This window comes from Lemur catta, chromosome 1, assembly GCF_020740605.2.
Source record: "Lemur catta isolate mLemCat1 chromosome 1, mLemCat1.pri, whole genome shotgun sequence".
NCBI classification, from domain to species: domain Eukaryota; kingdom Metazoa; phylum Chordata; class Mammalia; order Primates; family Lemuridae; genus Lemur; species Lemur catta.
This window is the reverse complement of record NC_059128.1, coordinates 110,788,727-110,805,813: the sequence shown is the minus strand read 5'-3', so window position 1 is coordinate 110,805,813 and position 17,087 is coordinate 110,788,727. Positions and strand designations below refer to the sequence as shown.

General features: G+C 40.9%; 1 protein-coding gene and 2 pseudogenes across 1 annotated transcript; all 3 read right to left on the bottom strand.

Moving 5' to 3' along the window:
- Positions 1–975: 975 nt before the first annotated feature.
- Positions 976–1,831, bottom strand: LOC123636002 (annotated as a pseudogene).
- Positions 1,832–8,330: 6,499 nt separating this feature from the next.
- Positions 8,331–9,260, bottom strand: LOC123635936 (annotated as a pseudogene).
- Positions 9,261–12,059: 2,799 nt separating this feature from the next.
- Positions 12,060–13,721, bottom strand: LOC123634913 (olfactory receptor 7A10-like). The gene is made up of 2 exons (XM_045546590.1): positions 13,494–13,721; positions 12,060–13,131 (listed from the first exon to the last, which is right to left on the bottom strand). The coding sequence occupies exons 1-2, from the start codon at positions 13,565–13,567 to the stop codon at positions 12,228–12,230; spliced, it is 978 nt and encodes a 325-aa protein (XP_045402546.1). The 5' UTR covers positions 13,568–13,721; the 3' UTR covers positions 12,060–12,227.
- Between the last annotated feature and the right edge of the window lie 3,366 nt (positions 13,722–17,087).

Sequence of the window (17,087 nt, the reverse complement as noted above, 5' to 3'; positions counted from 1 at the left end):
TTTCTTAGCATAAGGCAGATTTATGGTAAGTGATATTGAAATGGCTCATTCACCACCCATTTAATGATTATGGAAAATTTAGAAAAGCTGGTGCTAATTCATCAGTAGCAATGTGAGGACGCATATATGTATGCAGAAGTGGAAAGATAATTCAGTAATAAAACATAAAAACATCCAACCCACCTTTGAATGCAAAGAACGATCCCTCTTTATATATGAACAGTCTTCCATATTTCAATAAGTATATGTAAAGAATGAATAATAAATATTTTCCATCAACACAAAATGTACTATTTAAAATTTATTTCCTTTTATTTAAATATGTCTTTGACTGTAAAGCCACTTATTGAAATGTGTCTTGTGATATAGACTCCCCTTGAAGACTTGTAGATGATAATCAGTTTGCCAAGCTGGGGTGTTAAATTGTACATTGTCAGGAAGTAAAGTTTAGGTGGTGACATACACAGGAATGATGGACACAAAATTGGAAAACTGTGGTGTCAGGCTTTTCTTTAGTATAAAATTATATAAATGGCCTTAGTTGCCACGTGTACTCTCTTTTCCCCCATAGGAGAACATAATATAACACATGACAGGTTTTTTTCAGTAGGAGACAATGAAAGTTACTGACTATATGTATTTCAGAAAAAAAGTTATTCTTAAAAATCCATGTTGCTCCAAAAATTGAATGGGGATTTTTATATATTTCTGATCAACATTTATTTGGGATCAACATGTAAATATACTAAAATGGACAAAGAGAACTGCATAGACATCAAATGGAGCAGAAATTGTAATGAAGTGAGTTATTAATACTTAAATTGTATAAAGAGTTTGAAAGCAAACTCATGGAAATTCCAGGAGACAAATAGAAGAAATAAGTTCTAAATCCACAATTTGATCAGATTTTCTTCATTTCTGGTTGTGAAGCTTTGAGCCCTGTTATCACAGGGACTTCTTCAGCTCCAGGACAATTTATGCTTTAATAATCCCCCTCACAAGGAATCTTCTCAGAGCCCTCTTTATGTCATTATTCCTCAGGCTGTAGATGAAGGGGTTCAGCATTGGAGTGACCGCCGTGTACATCACCGAGGCTGTTGCGCTGGAGTGTGAGTTTTGTGTAGCAGCAGAGCTGAGGTACACCCCGAGGCATGTACAATAAAATAAGGAGATGACCAAGAGGTGAGATGCACAGGTGGAAGATGCTTTATACTTCCCCCGAGCTGAGGAGATTGCACATATGGAGTAAACTATTCTAGAGTAAGAGTAAAGGATACCAGTGAGGGTCCTGCCACCCTGCACCACAGATGCCAGATACATCATCATGTCATTAAAGAAGGGGTTGGAGCAGGCAAGGTGGACCACCTGATTAAGTTCACAGAAAAAGTGGGGGATTTCCAAGTCTGTACAGAAGGACAACCACGCCACCATTAAGCTTTGTAACAAGGAATTCAGGACACCTACGATCCAGGACACCAGAACCAGCAGCCCACAGAGCCTGGGGTTCATGATGACCGTGTAGTGCAGGGGGGTGACAGATGGCTACAAACAGGTCATAGGCCATCATGGTCAGCATAAAGGTATCCAACCCTGCAAAGAGCAAGAAAAAGTACATCTGGGTGATGCAGCCTGCATAGGATATGACTTTGCTGTGTGTCTGCACATTCACCAGCATCTGTGGGACAGTGGTGGACACAAAACAGATGTCTGCAAAGGACAGATTGGAGAGGAAGAAGTACATGGGGGTGTGCACGTGGGAGTCTGAGATTGTGGCCAGGGTGATGAGCAGGTTCCCAAACACAGTGATCAGGTGCATGGAGAGGAACAGCCCAAAAAGGATGCGTTGTAATTCTGGGTCCTCTGAAAATCCCAGAAGAAAAAACTCTGAAATTGGTGTATCATTCCTTGGAACTATGTGGTTGATATGACTGATAAAAAAAAGAGAGAGAGAGAGAGAGAGAGAGAAACAGAACATGGCATAGGCATGCATTACAAACATATCAGAAATGCTCTCCTATATTCTACAGTAAAGGAGTTAATTTCTATTTTTGAAAGTTTATGTTTAAGTTGACAAATAAAGTTGTGTGTATTTATTCTGTACAACATGATGTTTTGAAGTATATATACTTATGGAATAGCAAAATCTAGCCAAATAACATCTACATTACCTCGCTTAGTTATCATTTTTGTGGTGAAAACACTTATCTACTTTCTTAGCATTTTTCAAGAGCAAAATATATCATCATCATCTATAGTCACCATGTTTGTACATCTTTTGAATTTATTTCTTCTACATAACTGTAATGTTATATCCTTTGGCCAACATCTCTCAAACTCCCTACCCCAACTTCCCCAGGCTCCAGTAACCTCAATTCCCAAGAAGATAATTTCTATATACTGTGTGTGAATCTTGTCCCTGTTAAGGGATCCCTTGACCATCTCTGATTAGGGACTCCTGTCCCACACTCAGCCTTTCCTTGAGGGCATTCATTCTAAAGTTTTAATTAGAAAATCTTTCATGCATTTGAAGAATATAAAGTAAATTTTGACATGTTCCAGGCATTGTCTAGACAATGAGTGAATGGTGCTAGAAAACAAAATCCCTACAGTCTAGGGACGGAGAATGATAAAAGCAAATAAATAATACCATATACTGTTGTCAGATGGTGATGAATACTATGAGGAACAAGAAAGAAGGTAAAAAGGAAAGTGTGAAGGGGGTGCTATTTTTCCCAGGTGTTCTGGGAAGAGCAGCAGACAAGGTCACAACTGAGCAGAGACCACAACGAAGGCAGGGCAGGAGTCACCATGTTCCCCGCAGAAGGAAGTAGTGTGTGTGAGACAGAAGAAACGACCGATGAATGACTCTGAGGAATGTGCTTCTTTCAAATGTTCAAGGCCAACAAGGAAGCCAGTGTGGCAGGGTAATGAGCAAGAGGAGAGACATGACTGAAGGTGTCAGAGGATGTTGAGGAGGGAGGTGCCTTGAAGCTGCAGACACAAGGAGTCCCTCTGTCCAGATGTTGTTGTGTTTGTACTTCATTAATTTAGTTGCAAAGGTGTCCCATGGATTGAAACGTGTCCCTATATATTCATTGCTATAGCCTTGAGTTCTGGCCTTTATATAATATTGTAAGTTACCTTTTGGAATATATTGAGCCAAGGTCCCCATTCTCTGAAACCTGATCTCATCCTAAATTTATGCACACACACACACACACACACACACAAGCACACAGATCATATACACAAGCAGCACAGCCTGCCCTCCTGAGGCTGTATTCAGCCTATGTTCTTCTCACCTCAGTCACACTGGGCTCCATATCTTTATCCAGAAATGAATGGATGCCAGACAATTTGTCAATTTCAATTATGTTTCCTGGAGAAAATACAGAAATGATACCCAGAAATTCCAGTTTGGAAATCTCCCATATATATGTAACCTTAGGACTCCATTTTGGCATGGCCAATTTCTACCTTGTGATTAAAGAAATATATTTTAAAAATTCTGTCCAATAAATAGAGAAAGAGGAATTAATTTGACCTGAGAGGGGTGGGCAGAAGATCAAATAAGCTAAAGTGAGCCCTGAGAGACACTAAACAATCAAAATCTTTCTTTCTTTTGGAGACTTTCCAATTCCTTGGTATCCCCTTGATGCTCAGCAAAGATAATAAAAGATAAAGATAAATCTACAAAGTGACAGACATATGATATCTTTTCTGTGTCAAGACACTTACAGACAGAGAATAGCAATGAAAAAAAATGAGCAAATGGTATAAATCAATAATTCAACAAAGGAAATATACAAAGAACCACTAAGTTTGGGCATTTCTAGGTGAAACAGCAGAGGACTTATTTTTTGGGAGTGCCTATTCTAAGTTTATTGGAGCAACTATTTTTTTTTTTTTTTTTTTTTTTGAGACAGGTTCTCACCCTGTCACCCAGGCTAGAGTGCAGTGGCGTCATCATAGCTCACTGTAACCTCAAAGTCCTGGGCTCAGGCAATCCTCCTGTTTTAGCCTCCCAAATAGCTGGGACCATAGGTGTGCACCAACACAACCAGCTAAGTTTTCAAAATTTTTTGTAGATATGGGATCTTGCTATGTTACTCAGGCAGATCAATTGGTTTTTGTTTTTCACATGCAAAACATATCTTTTTATTTCTCTTGTATTTACCTAGGACTTGAATTACTGGGTCATATGGGTCCTATTTGTTCATAAGAAACTGCTGAACAATTTTCAAAAGTGATTTTATGGGGCAGCCCCTTTCTCATATTTTGTGTGGCATTTTTTCTTGTTTGTTATTCTTGGTCTTTACATTTTGATCTCTTTTTTTGACAAATCCAATAGTCATATTCTAGCCTTGGCTCTGGTCTTCATCTAACATGCAAAGACATCCCTAGACCGTACTCTATAAAATCCTGTGCACACCGTGGTAATCCTCTCCTGCTTAGGATAAGCTCCTGTGTATGATTTATCCCTGAGAGCATTACATCACACACAGAGCCATTGCATTCCATTGTGTTCACCATTAGATCAAAAGTTCCAGAAGAACAGGAATTTCACCTGCTTTGATTGCTTTGCTATTTTCACAGAGGTATATGAATACGTGCGCATTATATAGAAAACTTAAAACAATGAGAAGTTAAGAAATAAAAAGAATGTCAGGGAATAGAGCCCCATTAACTTTATTATTTCAAATGTACTGTATTAAACAAAATTGGATGGGACAAAAATTAATTGAAATATGACAAAATAATAATAATTTAATAATATCAAAACGGATTGATTATATAATTGCCCATAACCTATACATCAAGTTATAAAATATATAATTATCTTAGAATGCTCTGGCACATAACACATATTCTTTGTTTGTGGAATGGATCAGGAAACAAGTCTCAGTGTATGTGGACATTTAATACACGACAAGGCTGTATTTCAATTTAGTTGGAAAAGGCTGGATTACTGAATAAACGCTGGTATGAATGTCTATCTACCTGGAAGATAATAAAGTTCAATCTCTGTCTCACATCTTACAAAGAATTATCATATTTAAAGACCTTAGTATAAAAGTAAAGAATACTTGTTACATGAATATGTAGAAAACTACATATAAAATCTACATTATAGGCAAATCATTTTAACTAAGGCAAGAAACAGAAGTGTGAATATATATATATATTTATAAATAGATAGATAACTAAAAAATTTGAAATTTTTTGTGACCACAAATATATTCTTAAAAATCAATGAAGAAACATTAATCTGCAAAAATCACTTGAAATGGTGATGACTGTAGAAAACTTGGTAAACAATAATAAGCAAAGCAAAAGGGTGATCATATATATGCATCTTTACTCAAACCAGTAATAGTTTAAGACAACAAAAAGAAATCTCATTCAAACCCTTCAACCTGGGAAAATCTTAAAGAGCTGCCACATTGTGTGGGGTTCAAAGTTTTAAACAGATAGCAAAGGAAGACTCTTCAATTTTGCTGGCAGAAATGTGTAGTGCTGCAAAACCTTAAGAAAACAATCTAGACAAAACTATAAGTATTGAAAATACAGATATTCATTAACGGAAGGTTTGTCAATGCCTACACTATTGAAATTCTTGGTCAGGTCATTTATTGTGATGGGGTCTTTCCTGCGCATTACATTATGTTTCCCAGCATCCCTATTCTCTACTGACCCTTCCCCGGGTTGAAAGCCAAACAAGGCATTGCTCAATATCCCCTGGGGGACAAAATCTCCCCCAGGAGAAATTCGCACATCACCTTAGTGAGATGATAAACAGTGATTTACAAATGATGGCCAAAGGTGATGCAACTTCTGGAAATAGATCTAATTTTAAAAAAAGTCACAAATAGGAATGACAGAGGTGTGAAAACAACTGGGAAATATATATATACATATATACATATATATATATATATATATATATATGGCAATTTATTTAGCCAAATTGTGCAGAAGACTGTTCTACATTTATAAAGCAATGAGGAAAACAAAATATGACTGATGGATGCATTTGCCTACACAAGATTCATAAACTTTCACAGATTCCCCTCACATACACTGAAACTTGCATGAAAGAACTAACTGACATATGCCAAATGTGTTGAAACATTCCAATTCTTATATAAAAAATGCAATCACCAGCCTGAGCAAGAGCGAGACCCGGTCTCTACTAAAAATAGAAAGAAATTATCTGGCCAACTAAAAATATACATAGAAAAAGTTAGCCGGGCATGGTGGCACATGCCTGTAGTCCCAGCTACTCAGGAGGCTGAGGCAGTAGGATCACTTAAGCCCAGGAGTTTAGGGTTGCTATGCGCTAGGCTGATGCCCAGGAGTTTAGGGTTGCTATGCGCTAGACTGACGCCACGGCACTCACTCTAGCCCAGGCAACAAAGCGAGACTCTGTCTCAAAAAAAAAAAAAAAAAAAATTCATACTTGTAACTCAGGTGGTTATTTAGGAATTTGTTTTATAATTTCCTTTTATTTGTGAATTTTCTAAAATGTCATGGGTCATAATAAATTTCAGAATGTTTGTAACAGGTGATACCTATAAAATATCTACATGGTGATTAATATTGGTTATATTCCATGTGTACTTTGTAACAGTGGAATAATTATAGAGTATTTCTGCTCTTTCATGGACTGCACAAAAAGAAAGATCTTAACAAATTAGAAAACCTCCATAGGAGAACTATGTTCACTCTGAAAAATGCAGAAGATGTCATAGCGTGACCAGACGAAGAAAGCATCATTGTTTTATTTTCTGCATAAGCAAAGACTTAGTGGTCATAAAACCTATATTCAACTAAAAGGTAGGCTGGCATTGCTTCTTGTACATCACTTCATGCTGTCCCTTCTGGGTACCTTGGAGTCTCTAGTGACTCCAATCTCTTCTCTTACATTCAGAACTCTACACTGAATCTTTCTCCTTATCCATCCCCCAGACGGTGCGCACCGCACCCAGTACGTGTGTATATGACCATCCCCTCCTACTCCCTCCCACCTGCCCAACACCTGATGAATGTTATTACTATATGTGCACTTAAGTGTTGATCAGTTAATACCAATTTGATGGTGAGTACATGTGGTGCTTGTTTACATTCATTACTATTCTGTTATTCAACTTTATTTTAGAATATTGTATAAAAAAGTTACTACTACATGGAAGTTTCTTTCCAGGTAATCAGGGGAGCTTGGAAGGACATGCATGTTTGTACAGGAAAACTTGTGACCCTGAGTCACATGACTGTACAGAAATTCAAACTATCCTGTGAGGAAATCTTTGACATGAAGTTTAAGGAGATCTCTTAGCACAAGGGAGATTTACGCTCAGTGATATTGAACTGGTTCATTCACCACCCATACAGTGATTACAACAAGATTTAGAAAAAGGGGGTGATAGTTCATTGATAGCAATGGGACACTCATACATGTATGCAGAACTGGAAGTTTTCTAGCAGAACTGGAAGACAATTAAATAACAAAACATAAAATTAGCCAACCCACCTTTCACTGCAAAGAACAATCCCTCCTTATACATGAACAGTCTTCCATACTTCAATGAGTAGATACAAAGAATGAAAAAGAAATATTTTGCATCATCACAAAATGTATAATTTAAAATTTACTACATTTTATTTATATTTGGCTCAGACTCTAAGGCCATACTAAAAAACCATTGACTCAAATTTGTCTTGTTATGTAGACTTCCCTTGAAGACATGCAGATGATCAATTTTTGTCAAACTGGTGTATTAAATGATACATTGTCAGGAAGTACAGTTTAGGTAGTGACATACACAAGAATGATGGACACAAAAATTGGAAAATTGTGGTGTCAGGCTTTTCTTTACTATAAAATTATATAAATGACCTTAGTTGCCAAGTGTAGTCTCTTTTTCCCCCATAGGAGAACATAATATGACACATGACAATTTTTTCAGTAGGAGAAAATGAAAATTACTCAGCCTATGCATTTGAGAAAAAAATTATTCAGAAGAAATACATGTTGCTCAAAAAAATGAATGAAGATTTTTTTAAGTATTTCTGATCCATGTTTGGGATCACCTTGTAAAAATATAAAAATAGACAAAGAGGAAAACTGTCCAGATATCAAATGGAGCAGAAATCTTAATGAGGTGAGTTACTTAAATTGTATAAAGAATTTGAAATCAAAGTCATTTAATTTCCAGGAGACAAAGAAAAGAAACAAGTTCTAAATCCAACCATCTAATCAGATTTTCTTCATTTCTGGCTATGAAGCTTTGACCCTGTTATCACGGGCACTTCTTTAGCCACAGGGCAATTTATGCTTTAATAATTCCCCTCCTAAGGAATCTTCTCTGAGCCCTGTTTATGCCATTATTCCTCAGACTGTAGATGAAGGTGTTCAGCATGGGAGTGACCACCATGTACATCACCGAGGCTGTTGCGCTGGAGTGTGAGTTGTGTGTAGCAGCAGAGCTGAGGTACACCCCTAGGTAGGTACAATAAAATAGAGAGACAACCGAGAGGTCAGATGCACAGGTGGAAAATGCTTTATACTTCCCCTGAGCTGAGGAGATTGCACGTATGGAGGAAACTATCTGAGAGTAAGAGTAAAGGATCCCAGCAAGAGGAAAAACAGCCAGCACCACAGCTGCAATATGTATCACCACGTCATGAACAAAGGTGTCAGAACAGGCAAGGTGGAGTATCTAAGTTCACAGAAAAAGTGACGGATTTCCAAGTTTGTACAGAAGGACAGCCATAGCACCATTATGCTTTGTAACAAGGAATTCAGGCCACTTATGATCCAGGAAGCCAGAACCAGCAGTCCACAGAGCCTGGGGTTCATGATGACCATGTACTGCAGTGGGTGACAGATGGCCACAAACCAGTCATAGGCCATCACGGTCAGGAGGAAGATGTCCAACTCTGCAAAGGTTATGGAAAAGTGCATCTGGGTGACACAGCCTGCATAGAATATGACTTTTCTGTGTGTCTTGATATTCACCAGCATCTTTGGGACCGTGGTAGAGACAAAACAGATGTCTACAAAGGACAGGTTGGAGAGGAAGAAGCACATGGGGGCACGGAGGTGGGAGTCTGAAATTGTGGCCAGGATAATGAGCATGTTCCCGAGAATTGTGAACAAGTACATGGAAAGGAACAGCCCAAAGAGGATAGGCTGCAATTCTGGTTCCTCTGAAAGTCCCAGAAGAAACTGAAATTTTTGTGCCATTTCCTAGCTGCATGTTGTGGAGGTAACCACCGGGAAAGAGAAAAATAATGTGACTCATTTTCACTCAAGAGGGTAACACTCACATAGTTGAAATGTTACACTTTATTTTTGCAGTTAATAAATTAATTTCTATATTTTGTATATTTAACTTGTTTCTTATTTGTTTCCCCAAGAACTGTTTCTTTTTTATTTTTATTTTATTCTTTTTAATTCAGGATATTATGGGGGTACAAACATTTTGTTATATGTAATGCGTTTGCCCCACCCAAGCCAGGGCTATGAGCATGTCCCTACCCGATACAATGTGTTCTGGTTCCATTAGTTGTGGGTTTACCCCACTCCCACCCACCCCACCTGACAGGCACCCAGTGAGTATTACCACCATGAGTTCGTATATTCTCCAGTTTAATGAGAAATTCTTTCATGCATTTGAGTTATACAGAGTGTCAACCATATTCCAGGCACTGTTTAGGTAATGAACATAGCTTGCTTACAATTCAGTTTGATGGAGAAAGAATATGAGCTGATCAAGAAATAATCATGTGACATGTTAAATGGTTATAAGTTCTTAGAAGACAATGAAAGCAAACATAAAAGAGAGTGGATAGGGAGTGCTATTCTTTTGTGTGTGTCCGGGCAAGACCAGCAGACAAGGTGACATTTGAACAGAGACCTCCAGGAAGAGAGGGTGGGACCCCTGAGGATATCTGTGGTGGGGACAGGTGTGCCTGGCAGAGGGAATGATTAATGCACAAGCCCTGAGGAAGGTGTTTGTTTCGTAAAACCACGGCTCAAAAAGAAGCCTGTGTCATGCGGTAAACAAGCAACAGTGACATGATGAAAGATGGTGTTGGGGGGTGTTGGAGAATGAGATGGCTTCCTCCCTACTGCTGAAACTTTGAGACTCTGAGAGTCCCTCATTGGAGTGTTGCTCAGAGCTCTCTAAATTCACATAGCCTTCTAAAGATGAAGACAGAGCAGCGAATTCCAGTTGGTAATCTTCTCATGGACATGTTGACTTGGGATTTCATTTTTATAGGACATTTTTGTGCTCTATATTTAACAAAACATAAAACGTCCTGAATAAACAGAGAGAAAAGAAACAAATGGGCATGACGGGATGGGAGTGGGGGGAAAAGATCTGGTATACACAGGTGGTCCATGAGAGGTTGTGATGAAGAAATCTTCCTTGGTTCTGCCAGGATTCCAATCCTGGTTAAATACCCTTGATGCTCAGAGTAATTAATCAAGAATAAGGAGTGGTATCTCTATAGTCTCAAGACACTTTATAGATTGAACATTCTAAGAGAAAAAAATGAGCAAAGAAAATAAATCCACAATTCAACAAATGAAATAGAGAACAAATTACAACAAAAGTGGGGGTTTTCAAAGAAGCCACAGTAAAAGACTTTTCTAAATGATAGTAAATGCAAAACATTTGAAATCAGAAAAAAACAGGTTTGGCATCTCATATCTACCATGTACCAGCTGTTTGAACTTGGAAAGTCAACAAAACCACTCTAAATGATTTATGTTGTTTTTATGGATACATAATATTTGTAAATATTAAAGGGGTACATGTGATATTTTGATATAAGTACACAATGTGTAATGATCATATCTGGATAATCAGGATATTTATCACCTCAAACATTTATCATTTCTTTGTGTTGGAAACATTTCATATCTTCTCTTCTTGCTCTGTTGAAATATACACTAAATTATTGTTAACTATACTTACCCTACCCTATTGTGCTCTGAAACAATCTTATTCCTATTAATGCTATTTTTGTTGTTATTAACCAACCTGTCTCCATCCTTCTGTCCCCACTACACTTTCCAGCCTTTTGTAACCACCATTCTATTCACTGCCTCCATGATATCAGCTTTATTAGCTTTCACATATGAGTGAGAGCATGTGACATTTTTCTTTGTGTCTGGCTTGTTTCACTCAACATAGACACTTCCAGTTTCATCCGTGCTGCTACAAACTACAGAATCTCTAAATATTAATATTTTTTCCTCTATAGTGGTACAGCAGTATCCATCTTCCTGAGGTGGTCAACAGACAATTAAAATTTTAAAGTAATTTGCAATAGTTCCTCTTAGTAAATAAATGGTTATCATTGGTGATGAGACAGAGTTCATCTTTTCCTTCTCCCTCTCAAACAGTTCCATTCCTTTCTCACCTCTCGGTTCCCATTTCTACAGCCTCCTTTCAGTTCCTTGTCATCTGTCCTAGCCTTCCCAGGCTGGCAGCCCTCTATTCTAATATTGTCATTGAACCAGAGAAATCCATGGTTTAAAGCAGATCATTTAATGTCCACCTTAATGCCCTCCCCATCCTGCAATTCCTCAGCGGAGAATGAAGCTAAAATCCTACATCTTCAAATACAAGGTTCCACTCTCTGTGAAGACCTTCCCACTGCCGCTCACATTGACCTCCCCCAAATCGAACTTGTCTGTCAGCTTCAACCAGAAACCACTTGTTTCTGACCACAGTTTTCAATAACGTCAGGAAAGTAGGAAAATGACAGAGGACAAAAGAGTTGGATATTGGAGAGCAGAAAGCATTAAGAGAGAATGGCATGAATTCAATAAAGAAATTAAGACCAAAGAGATTGAAACTCCAGGACATAAATAAAGGTGCAAAGTCTACTTCAATGATCTGACTATTGAATCACAATTTCTTTATATTTTTTATTTTTTATTTCAGCATATTATGGGGGTACAAATGTTTAGGTTAGGTATATTGCCCTTGCCCCCACCACAAGTCAGAGCTTCAAGCGTGTCCATCCCCCAGATGGTGAGCGTCACACTCATTATGTATATATATACCAATTCCCTCCTCCCCACTCCCATCTGCCTGACAGCCTATGAATGTTATTCTTATATGTGCATTAGGTGTTGTTGACTCACAATTTCTGGCTCTGAGACGAAGAGCTCTGAAATCACAGACAAAACTTGAACAATGGCCCTTTCATTGCACCCCACTGAGGAATCTTCTCAGAGCCCTCCTTATGTCTTTCTTCCGCAGACTGTTGATGAAGGGGTTCAGCATGGGAGGGACCACTGTGTACATCACCAAAGCTATTGCACTGGAGCACAAATTCTGGGTAGCAGCAGAGCCGAGGTACACCCCTAGGATTGTGCAGTACAATAAGGAGACAACCGAGAGGAGAGATGCACAGGTGGAAAATGCTTTACACTTCCCCTGAGCCGAGGAGATTGCACGTATGGAGTAAACTATTCTAGAGTAAGAGTAAAGGATATCAGTGAGGGTCCCACCACCCAGCACCACAGATGCCAGATACATCATCGTGTCATTAAAGAAGGGGTTGGAGCAGGCAAGGTGGACCACCTGATTAAGTTCACAGAAAAAGTGGGGGATTTCCAACTCTGTACAGAAGGACAGTGGCAACACCATTAAGCTTTGTAACAAGGAATTCAGGACACTCAGGATCCAGGACACCAGACCCAGCAATGCACAGAGCCTGGGATTCATGATGACCGTGTACTGCAGTGGGTGACAGATGGCCACAAAGCGGTCATAGGCCATCATGGTCAGCATAAAGGTATCCAACCCTGCAAAGAGTATGAAAAAGTACATCTGGGTGATGCAGCCTGCATAGGATATGACTTTGCTGTGTGTCTGCACATTCACCAGCAGCTGTGGGACAGTGGTGGATGCAAAACAGATGTCTGCAAAGGACAGATTGGAGAGGAAGAAGTACATGGGAGTGTGCAGGTGGGAGTTTGAGACTGAGGCCAGGATGATGAGCAGGTTCCCAAGCACAGTGATCAGGTGCATGGACAGGAACAGCTCAAAGAGGACGGGCTGCAGTTCTGGGTCCTCTGAAAATCCCAGAAGAAGAAATTCTGAAGGCCGGGTGCGGTGGCTCACGCCTGTAATCCTAGCTCTGGGAGGCCGAGGCGGGTGGATCGCTCGAGGTCAGGAGTTCGAGACCAGCCTGAGCAACAGTGAGACCCCGTCTCTACTAAAAATAGAAAGAAATTATCTGGCCAACTAAAAATATATATATACAAAAAAAAAAAAATTAGCCAGGCATGGTGGCTCATGCCTGTAGTCCCAGCTACTCGGGAGGCTGAGGCAGTAGGATCGCTTAAGCCCAGGAGTCTGAGGTTGCTGTGAGCTAGGCTGATGCCACGGCACTCACTCTAGCCCGGGCAACAAAGTGAGACTCTGTCTCAAAAAAAAAAAGAAAAAAAAAAAAGAAATTCTGAAATTCGTGTATCATTCCCTCCTTCCATCTTGTTGACGTGACTGATAAGAAGAGAATGAGAACACGACACAGGCATGCATTACAAACCTATCAGAAATGCTCTTTTATATTATACAGTAAAGAAGTTAATTTCTATTTTTAAAAGTTTACTTTTAACTTGACAAAGTTGCGTGTATTTGTTGTGTACAACATGATGTTTTGAAGTATATATATATATTACGGAATAGCTGAATCTAGCCAATTAACATCCACATTATCTCATTTAGTCATTGTTTTTGTAGTGAGAGCACTCATTCACTTTCTTAGCATTTTTCAAGAATAATATATATCATCAACTATAGTCACCATGCTGTGCAATACATCTGTTGAACTTATTCATCTTATGTAACTGTAACATTATATCCTTTGATCAACATCTCCCCAACGCCCCAACATCTATCCCAGTTGCCCCAATCTCTGGTAACTTCCATTCACGAGAAGTTAATTTCTATATTTTGTGAGTGAACCTTGTCCCTTGGCCGTCTCTTCTTAGGAACTCCCGTATCACTCTCAGCCTTTCCTTGAGGGCATGTATTCTAAAGTTTTAATTAGAAAATGCTTCATGCATTTAAAGAATACAAAGTGGAATGTGTGTTATGTCAGTGACAGGAAGTCATTCTTAGGTTTAGGCTGCATGTTGCTCTGCAGGATATCTTTGGTGAGCCTGTCGGCCGGGCTCTTACTTTGGCGGTGGGCCAGGTTTAAGTACTGAGGGGAAAGTCTCCGTCAGGAGGGAGAGGTGAGGGTGCAGGGGGACCAGGGATGACCAAGGAGTCGCTCCCTTGTCTGTCCTAGGCCAGAGGGAGGATGCCTGGTGTCGGGGCAGTTGAGATCTGAAGGCAGGTGGGAAGGACGTTTCCTTTCTAGGCAGAATCCCGGGGTGGTATTGGGTCGTCTGTTCCCTGCTTGTGGTGGGTTCTGGGGCGATGCCAGCCATGTAGAGTAGGGGGCGGAGGAAGGGGCCGGCAGCTGGGGAGGAAGAGTTGTCCCAAGGCTGAGTCGGGGGAATGGTGGGTGCCACAGGAGCTCTGGAGTCTCCTGGTGACATGAGACTGTGGCTGTTGGGCTATGGATATGGAGGGATGTGTGTGTGTGTGTGTGTCTTTGTGTGTATGTCTGTGTGTGTGTGCATGGTGTGTGCCTGTGTGTGCATGTCTGTGTGTGCATGTCTGTGTACAAGTGTGTGCAAGAGCATGTGTGTGCGTGTCTCTGCATGTGTGTTCCACCATGACCGTGTGTGTGTGTGTGCACACACGTGGTCACTCACAGGGCGGGCAGCCTCTGGGCCTGTGAGTGGCTCACTGGGCTGGGCACTGACCCTCGCGCCTCTTCTCTTCTCCGCTAGCTCTGCCTGCGGCGGGCCCCGCCTGGCTCCAGGAGGACAGCGCACAGGAAGAAGCCGTGGCTCCTGGGTTGCTGACCACCTGTTCACAGGTAAGTAACAAACCCTTCTGCTGTGCCCAAAGGCTGGACTTGCTGCCTTCCCGTGACCTGCCTGGACTCTCTTGACCCCCTGGGCCTCGTGCAGCCAGTGGGAAGCAGCCTGGGTGACAGTCCCAGCCCCTCATTCAGACCCCTCCCCAGGCTGTTGAGCACTAGGAGGGAAAACAAAGCAAGGATGTGAGCTGTCCTTCTTTCGTGGTCTTCATGGTCTTGCTGAGCAAAGAGTTCAGTCATTTGCCAGATAGTTCTCTCCTGCCTGCAACGTGCTCAGGTCTGCTGGACCCTGGAGCGAGAAGGGGTATAAATCTGCAAGGACTTCCTGGCTGGTTGTCAGTAGGTAAGTCCTTTCGTGAAGTGGAAGCCTTTTGACGTTAGTTGTAGCCTCTTGCTGCCGTCACTCAGGGAGTGGAGACTAGAGAGAGAAGAGTTCTCTTTCTGAAGCCTGAGCCAGGGGGCAGATTCTGGAGGACTCAGAAGCCTGTCTGAAAATCCTCAGCATGGGTCCTCCCTTCCCCAGGCCTGCTGGTTTCCAGCGTCCTCTTGAGTCTTGGTGGGGGTGGTGCCTGGCTGAGCCGGGATGGGTGTGTGTTTTAGGAACCAGTCACCTTTGCAGATGTGGCTGTGGTGTTCACCCCAGAAGAGTGGTTGTTCCTGGACTCTGCTCAGAGGATCCTGTACAGAGACATGATGCTGGAGAACTACAGGAACCTGGCCTCCGTGGGTAGGGCTGGCCTCGTCACTGCATCCACACACTCATGCAGCAGCGATGGGTCCCAGGAACTGTGCAGGTTTGGGAAGCCAAAGGGTGAAAAGACAGATAAGCCCCACACTCATGATGCGGGGAGTCTGGTGGCCTTTCCATGGAAATGAAGATCATCTGCCATACTCTGTCCGTGGTTAAAAGCATCCGGGCTTCTCAAATATATTCCTGAGCTAGGCCCTGGGCTTTCAGGACTAGGGAGCCCTAATATCCTCTGGGACCCAGTGAGGGAACTTGTATTTAGTTCCTTAGTGAAATAGCTTTGCTGTGTCCATCAGAATTCAGGCAGGCTCATTCTGCTACTCCTGTCTGCAGAGCCCCTAAAGACTTTAGAATATCAGCCCCAGCGTCATGGTGGCACGAAGTCCACCCACACTGTGCATCTTTCCCATGAGCAGGAGATCAACTTTGCAAATCCTGTACATTGTCCCATTTGGAGCAAAGAGAAGATATGTGGACCAAGGAGAGAGGAGATGTCTCAGACAGCTGTCCAGGTGAGTGCCAGGTGGATCACGTGGGCACCAGCTCTGGTCAGTGAGAAGAGCGTTAGATTGGGAAATTATCAATCAGGGAAACATTTTCAATGCCCTCGACTGAGAAGTCTGGTTGAATGCCCGTAGTCAATTCCATCTTCTTTCCTCTTTCCCTTTCCTTTTAATCTCTTATATTTTACTCTGATTGTACAAAAAGATTTGTCCTACCTCCTCTTCGTCTTTAATATTTCCACATGCATATTTTATCCCCTTCCTCCCCACTGCACATTCTTGTAAATGATTTTCCTTTACATTAGTCATAATCTTCATAAAATCCTTTCTCAGTAAATTATGTGCTATTTTCACCCTTCATTCCTGTAATTACATAACACCTCACATAGCCAAATGCCTTAAAATTTTCCTTCCCTCTTTGATACGTTCCTACACTTTAAAATTTTTCCCCCCATATTTAGGATCAATATTTAAAAAGAAATAATCCAGATGTGCCATGCTTACTTTTTTAGTCACATCGATCCCACAGTTTCTTTCTCTGTGTCCTTAATTTTTCCCCCTAACTCATTTCAGAACCTCAGCTTCAACCCAGAGAGTCAATTCCTGGTGAAGATATTTTTGTGGAGATTCTGTCCATTGGCATGAAAAGGGTAAGGTTCACCAGGGATTATTCTTGGTCCTCTATGGTAGGAAGAGTCTGGGGTGCTGTAGGTTAGACAAGGAGCACAGTAGCTGAGATTTGAGGCAGTTGGTGCCTGCCCAGGAGAAGCAATTTCCTGGGAGAGAGTTGGTGAATCATGAATTGGCAGAAAATTCTAAATGTAGATCAAGACTTGTGAGTCACACTTCATAATGCACATTTCAAAAGT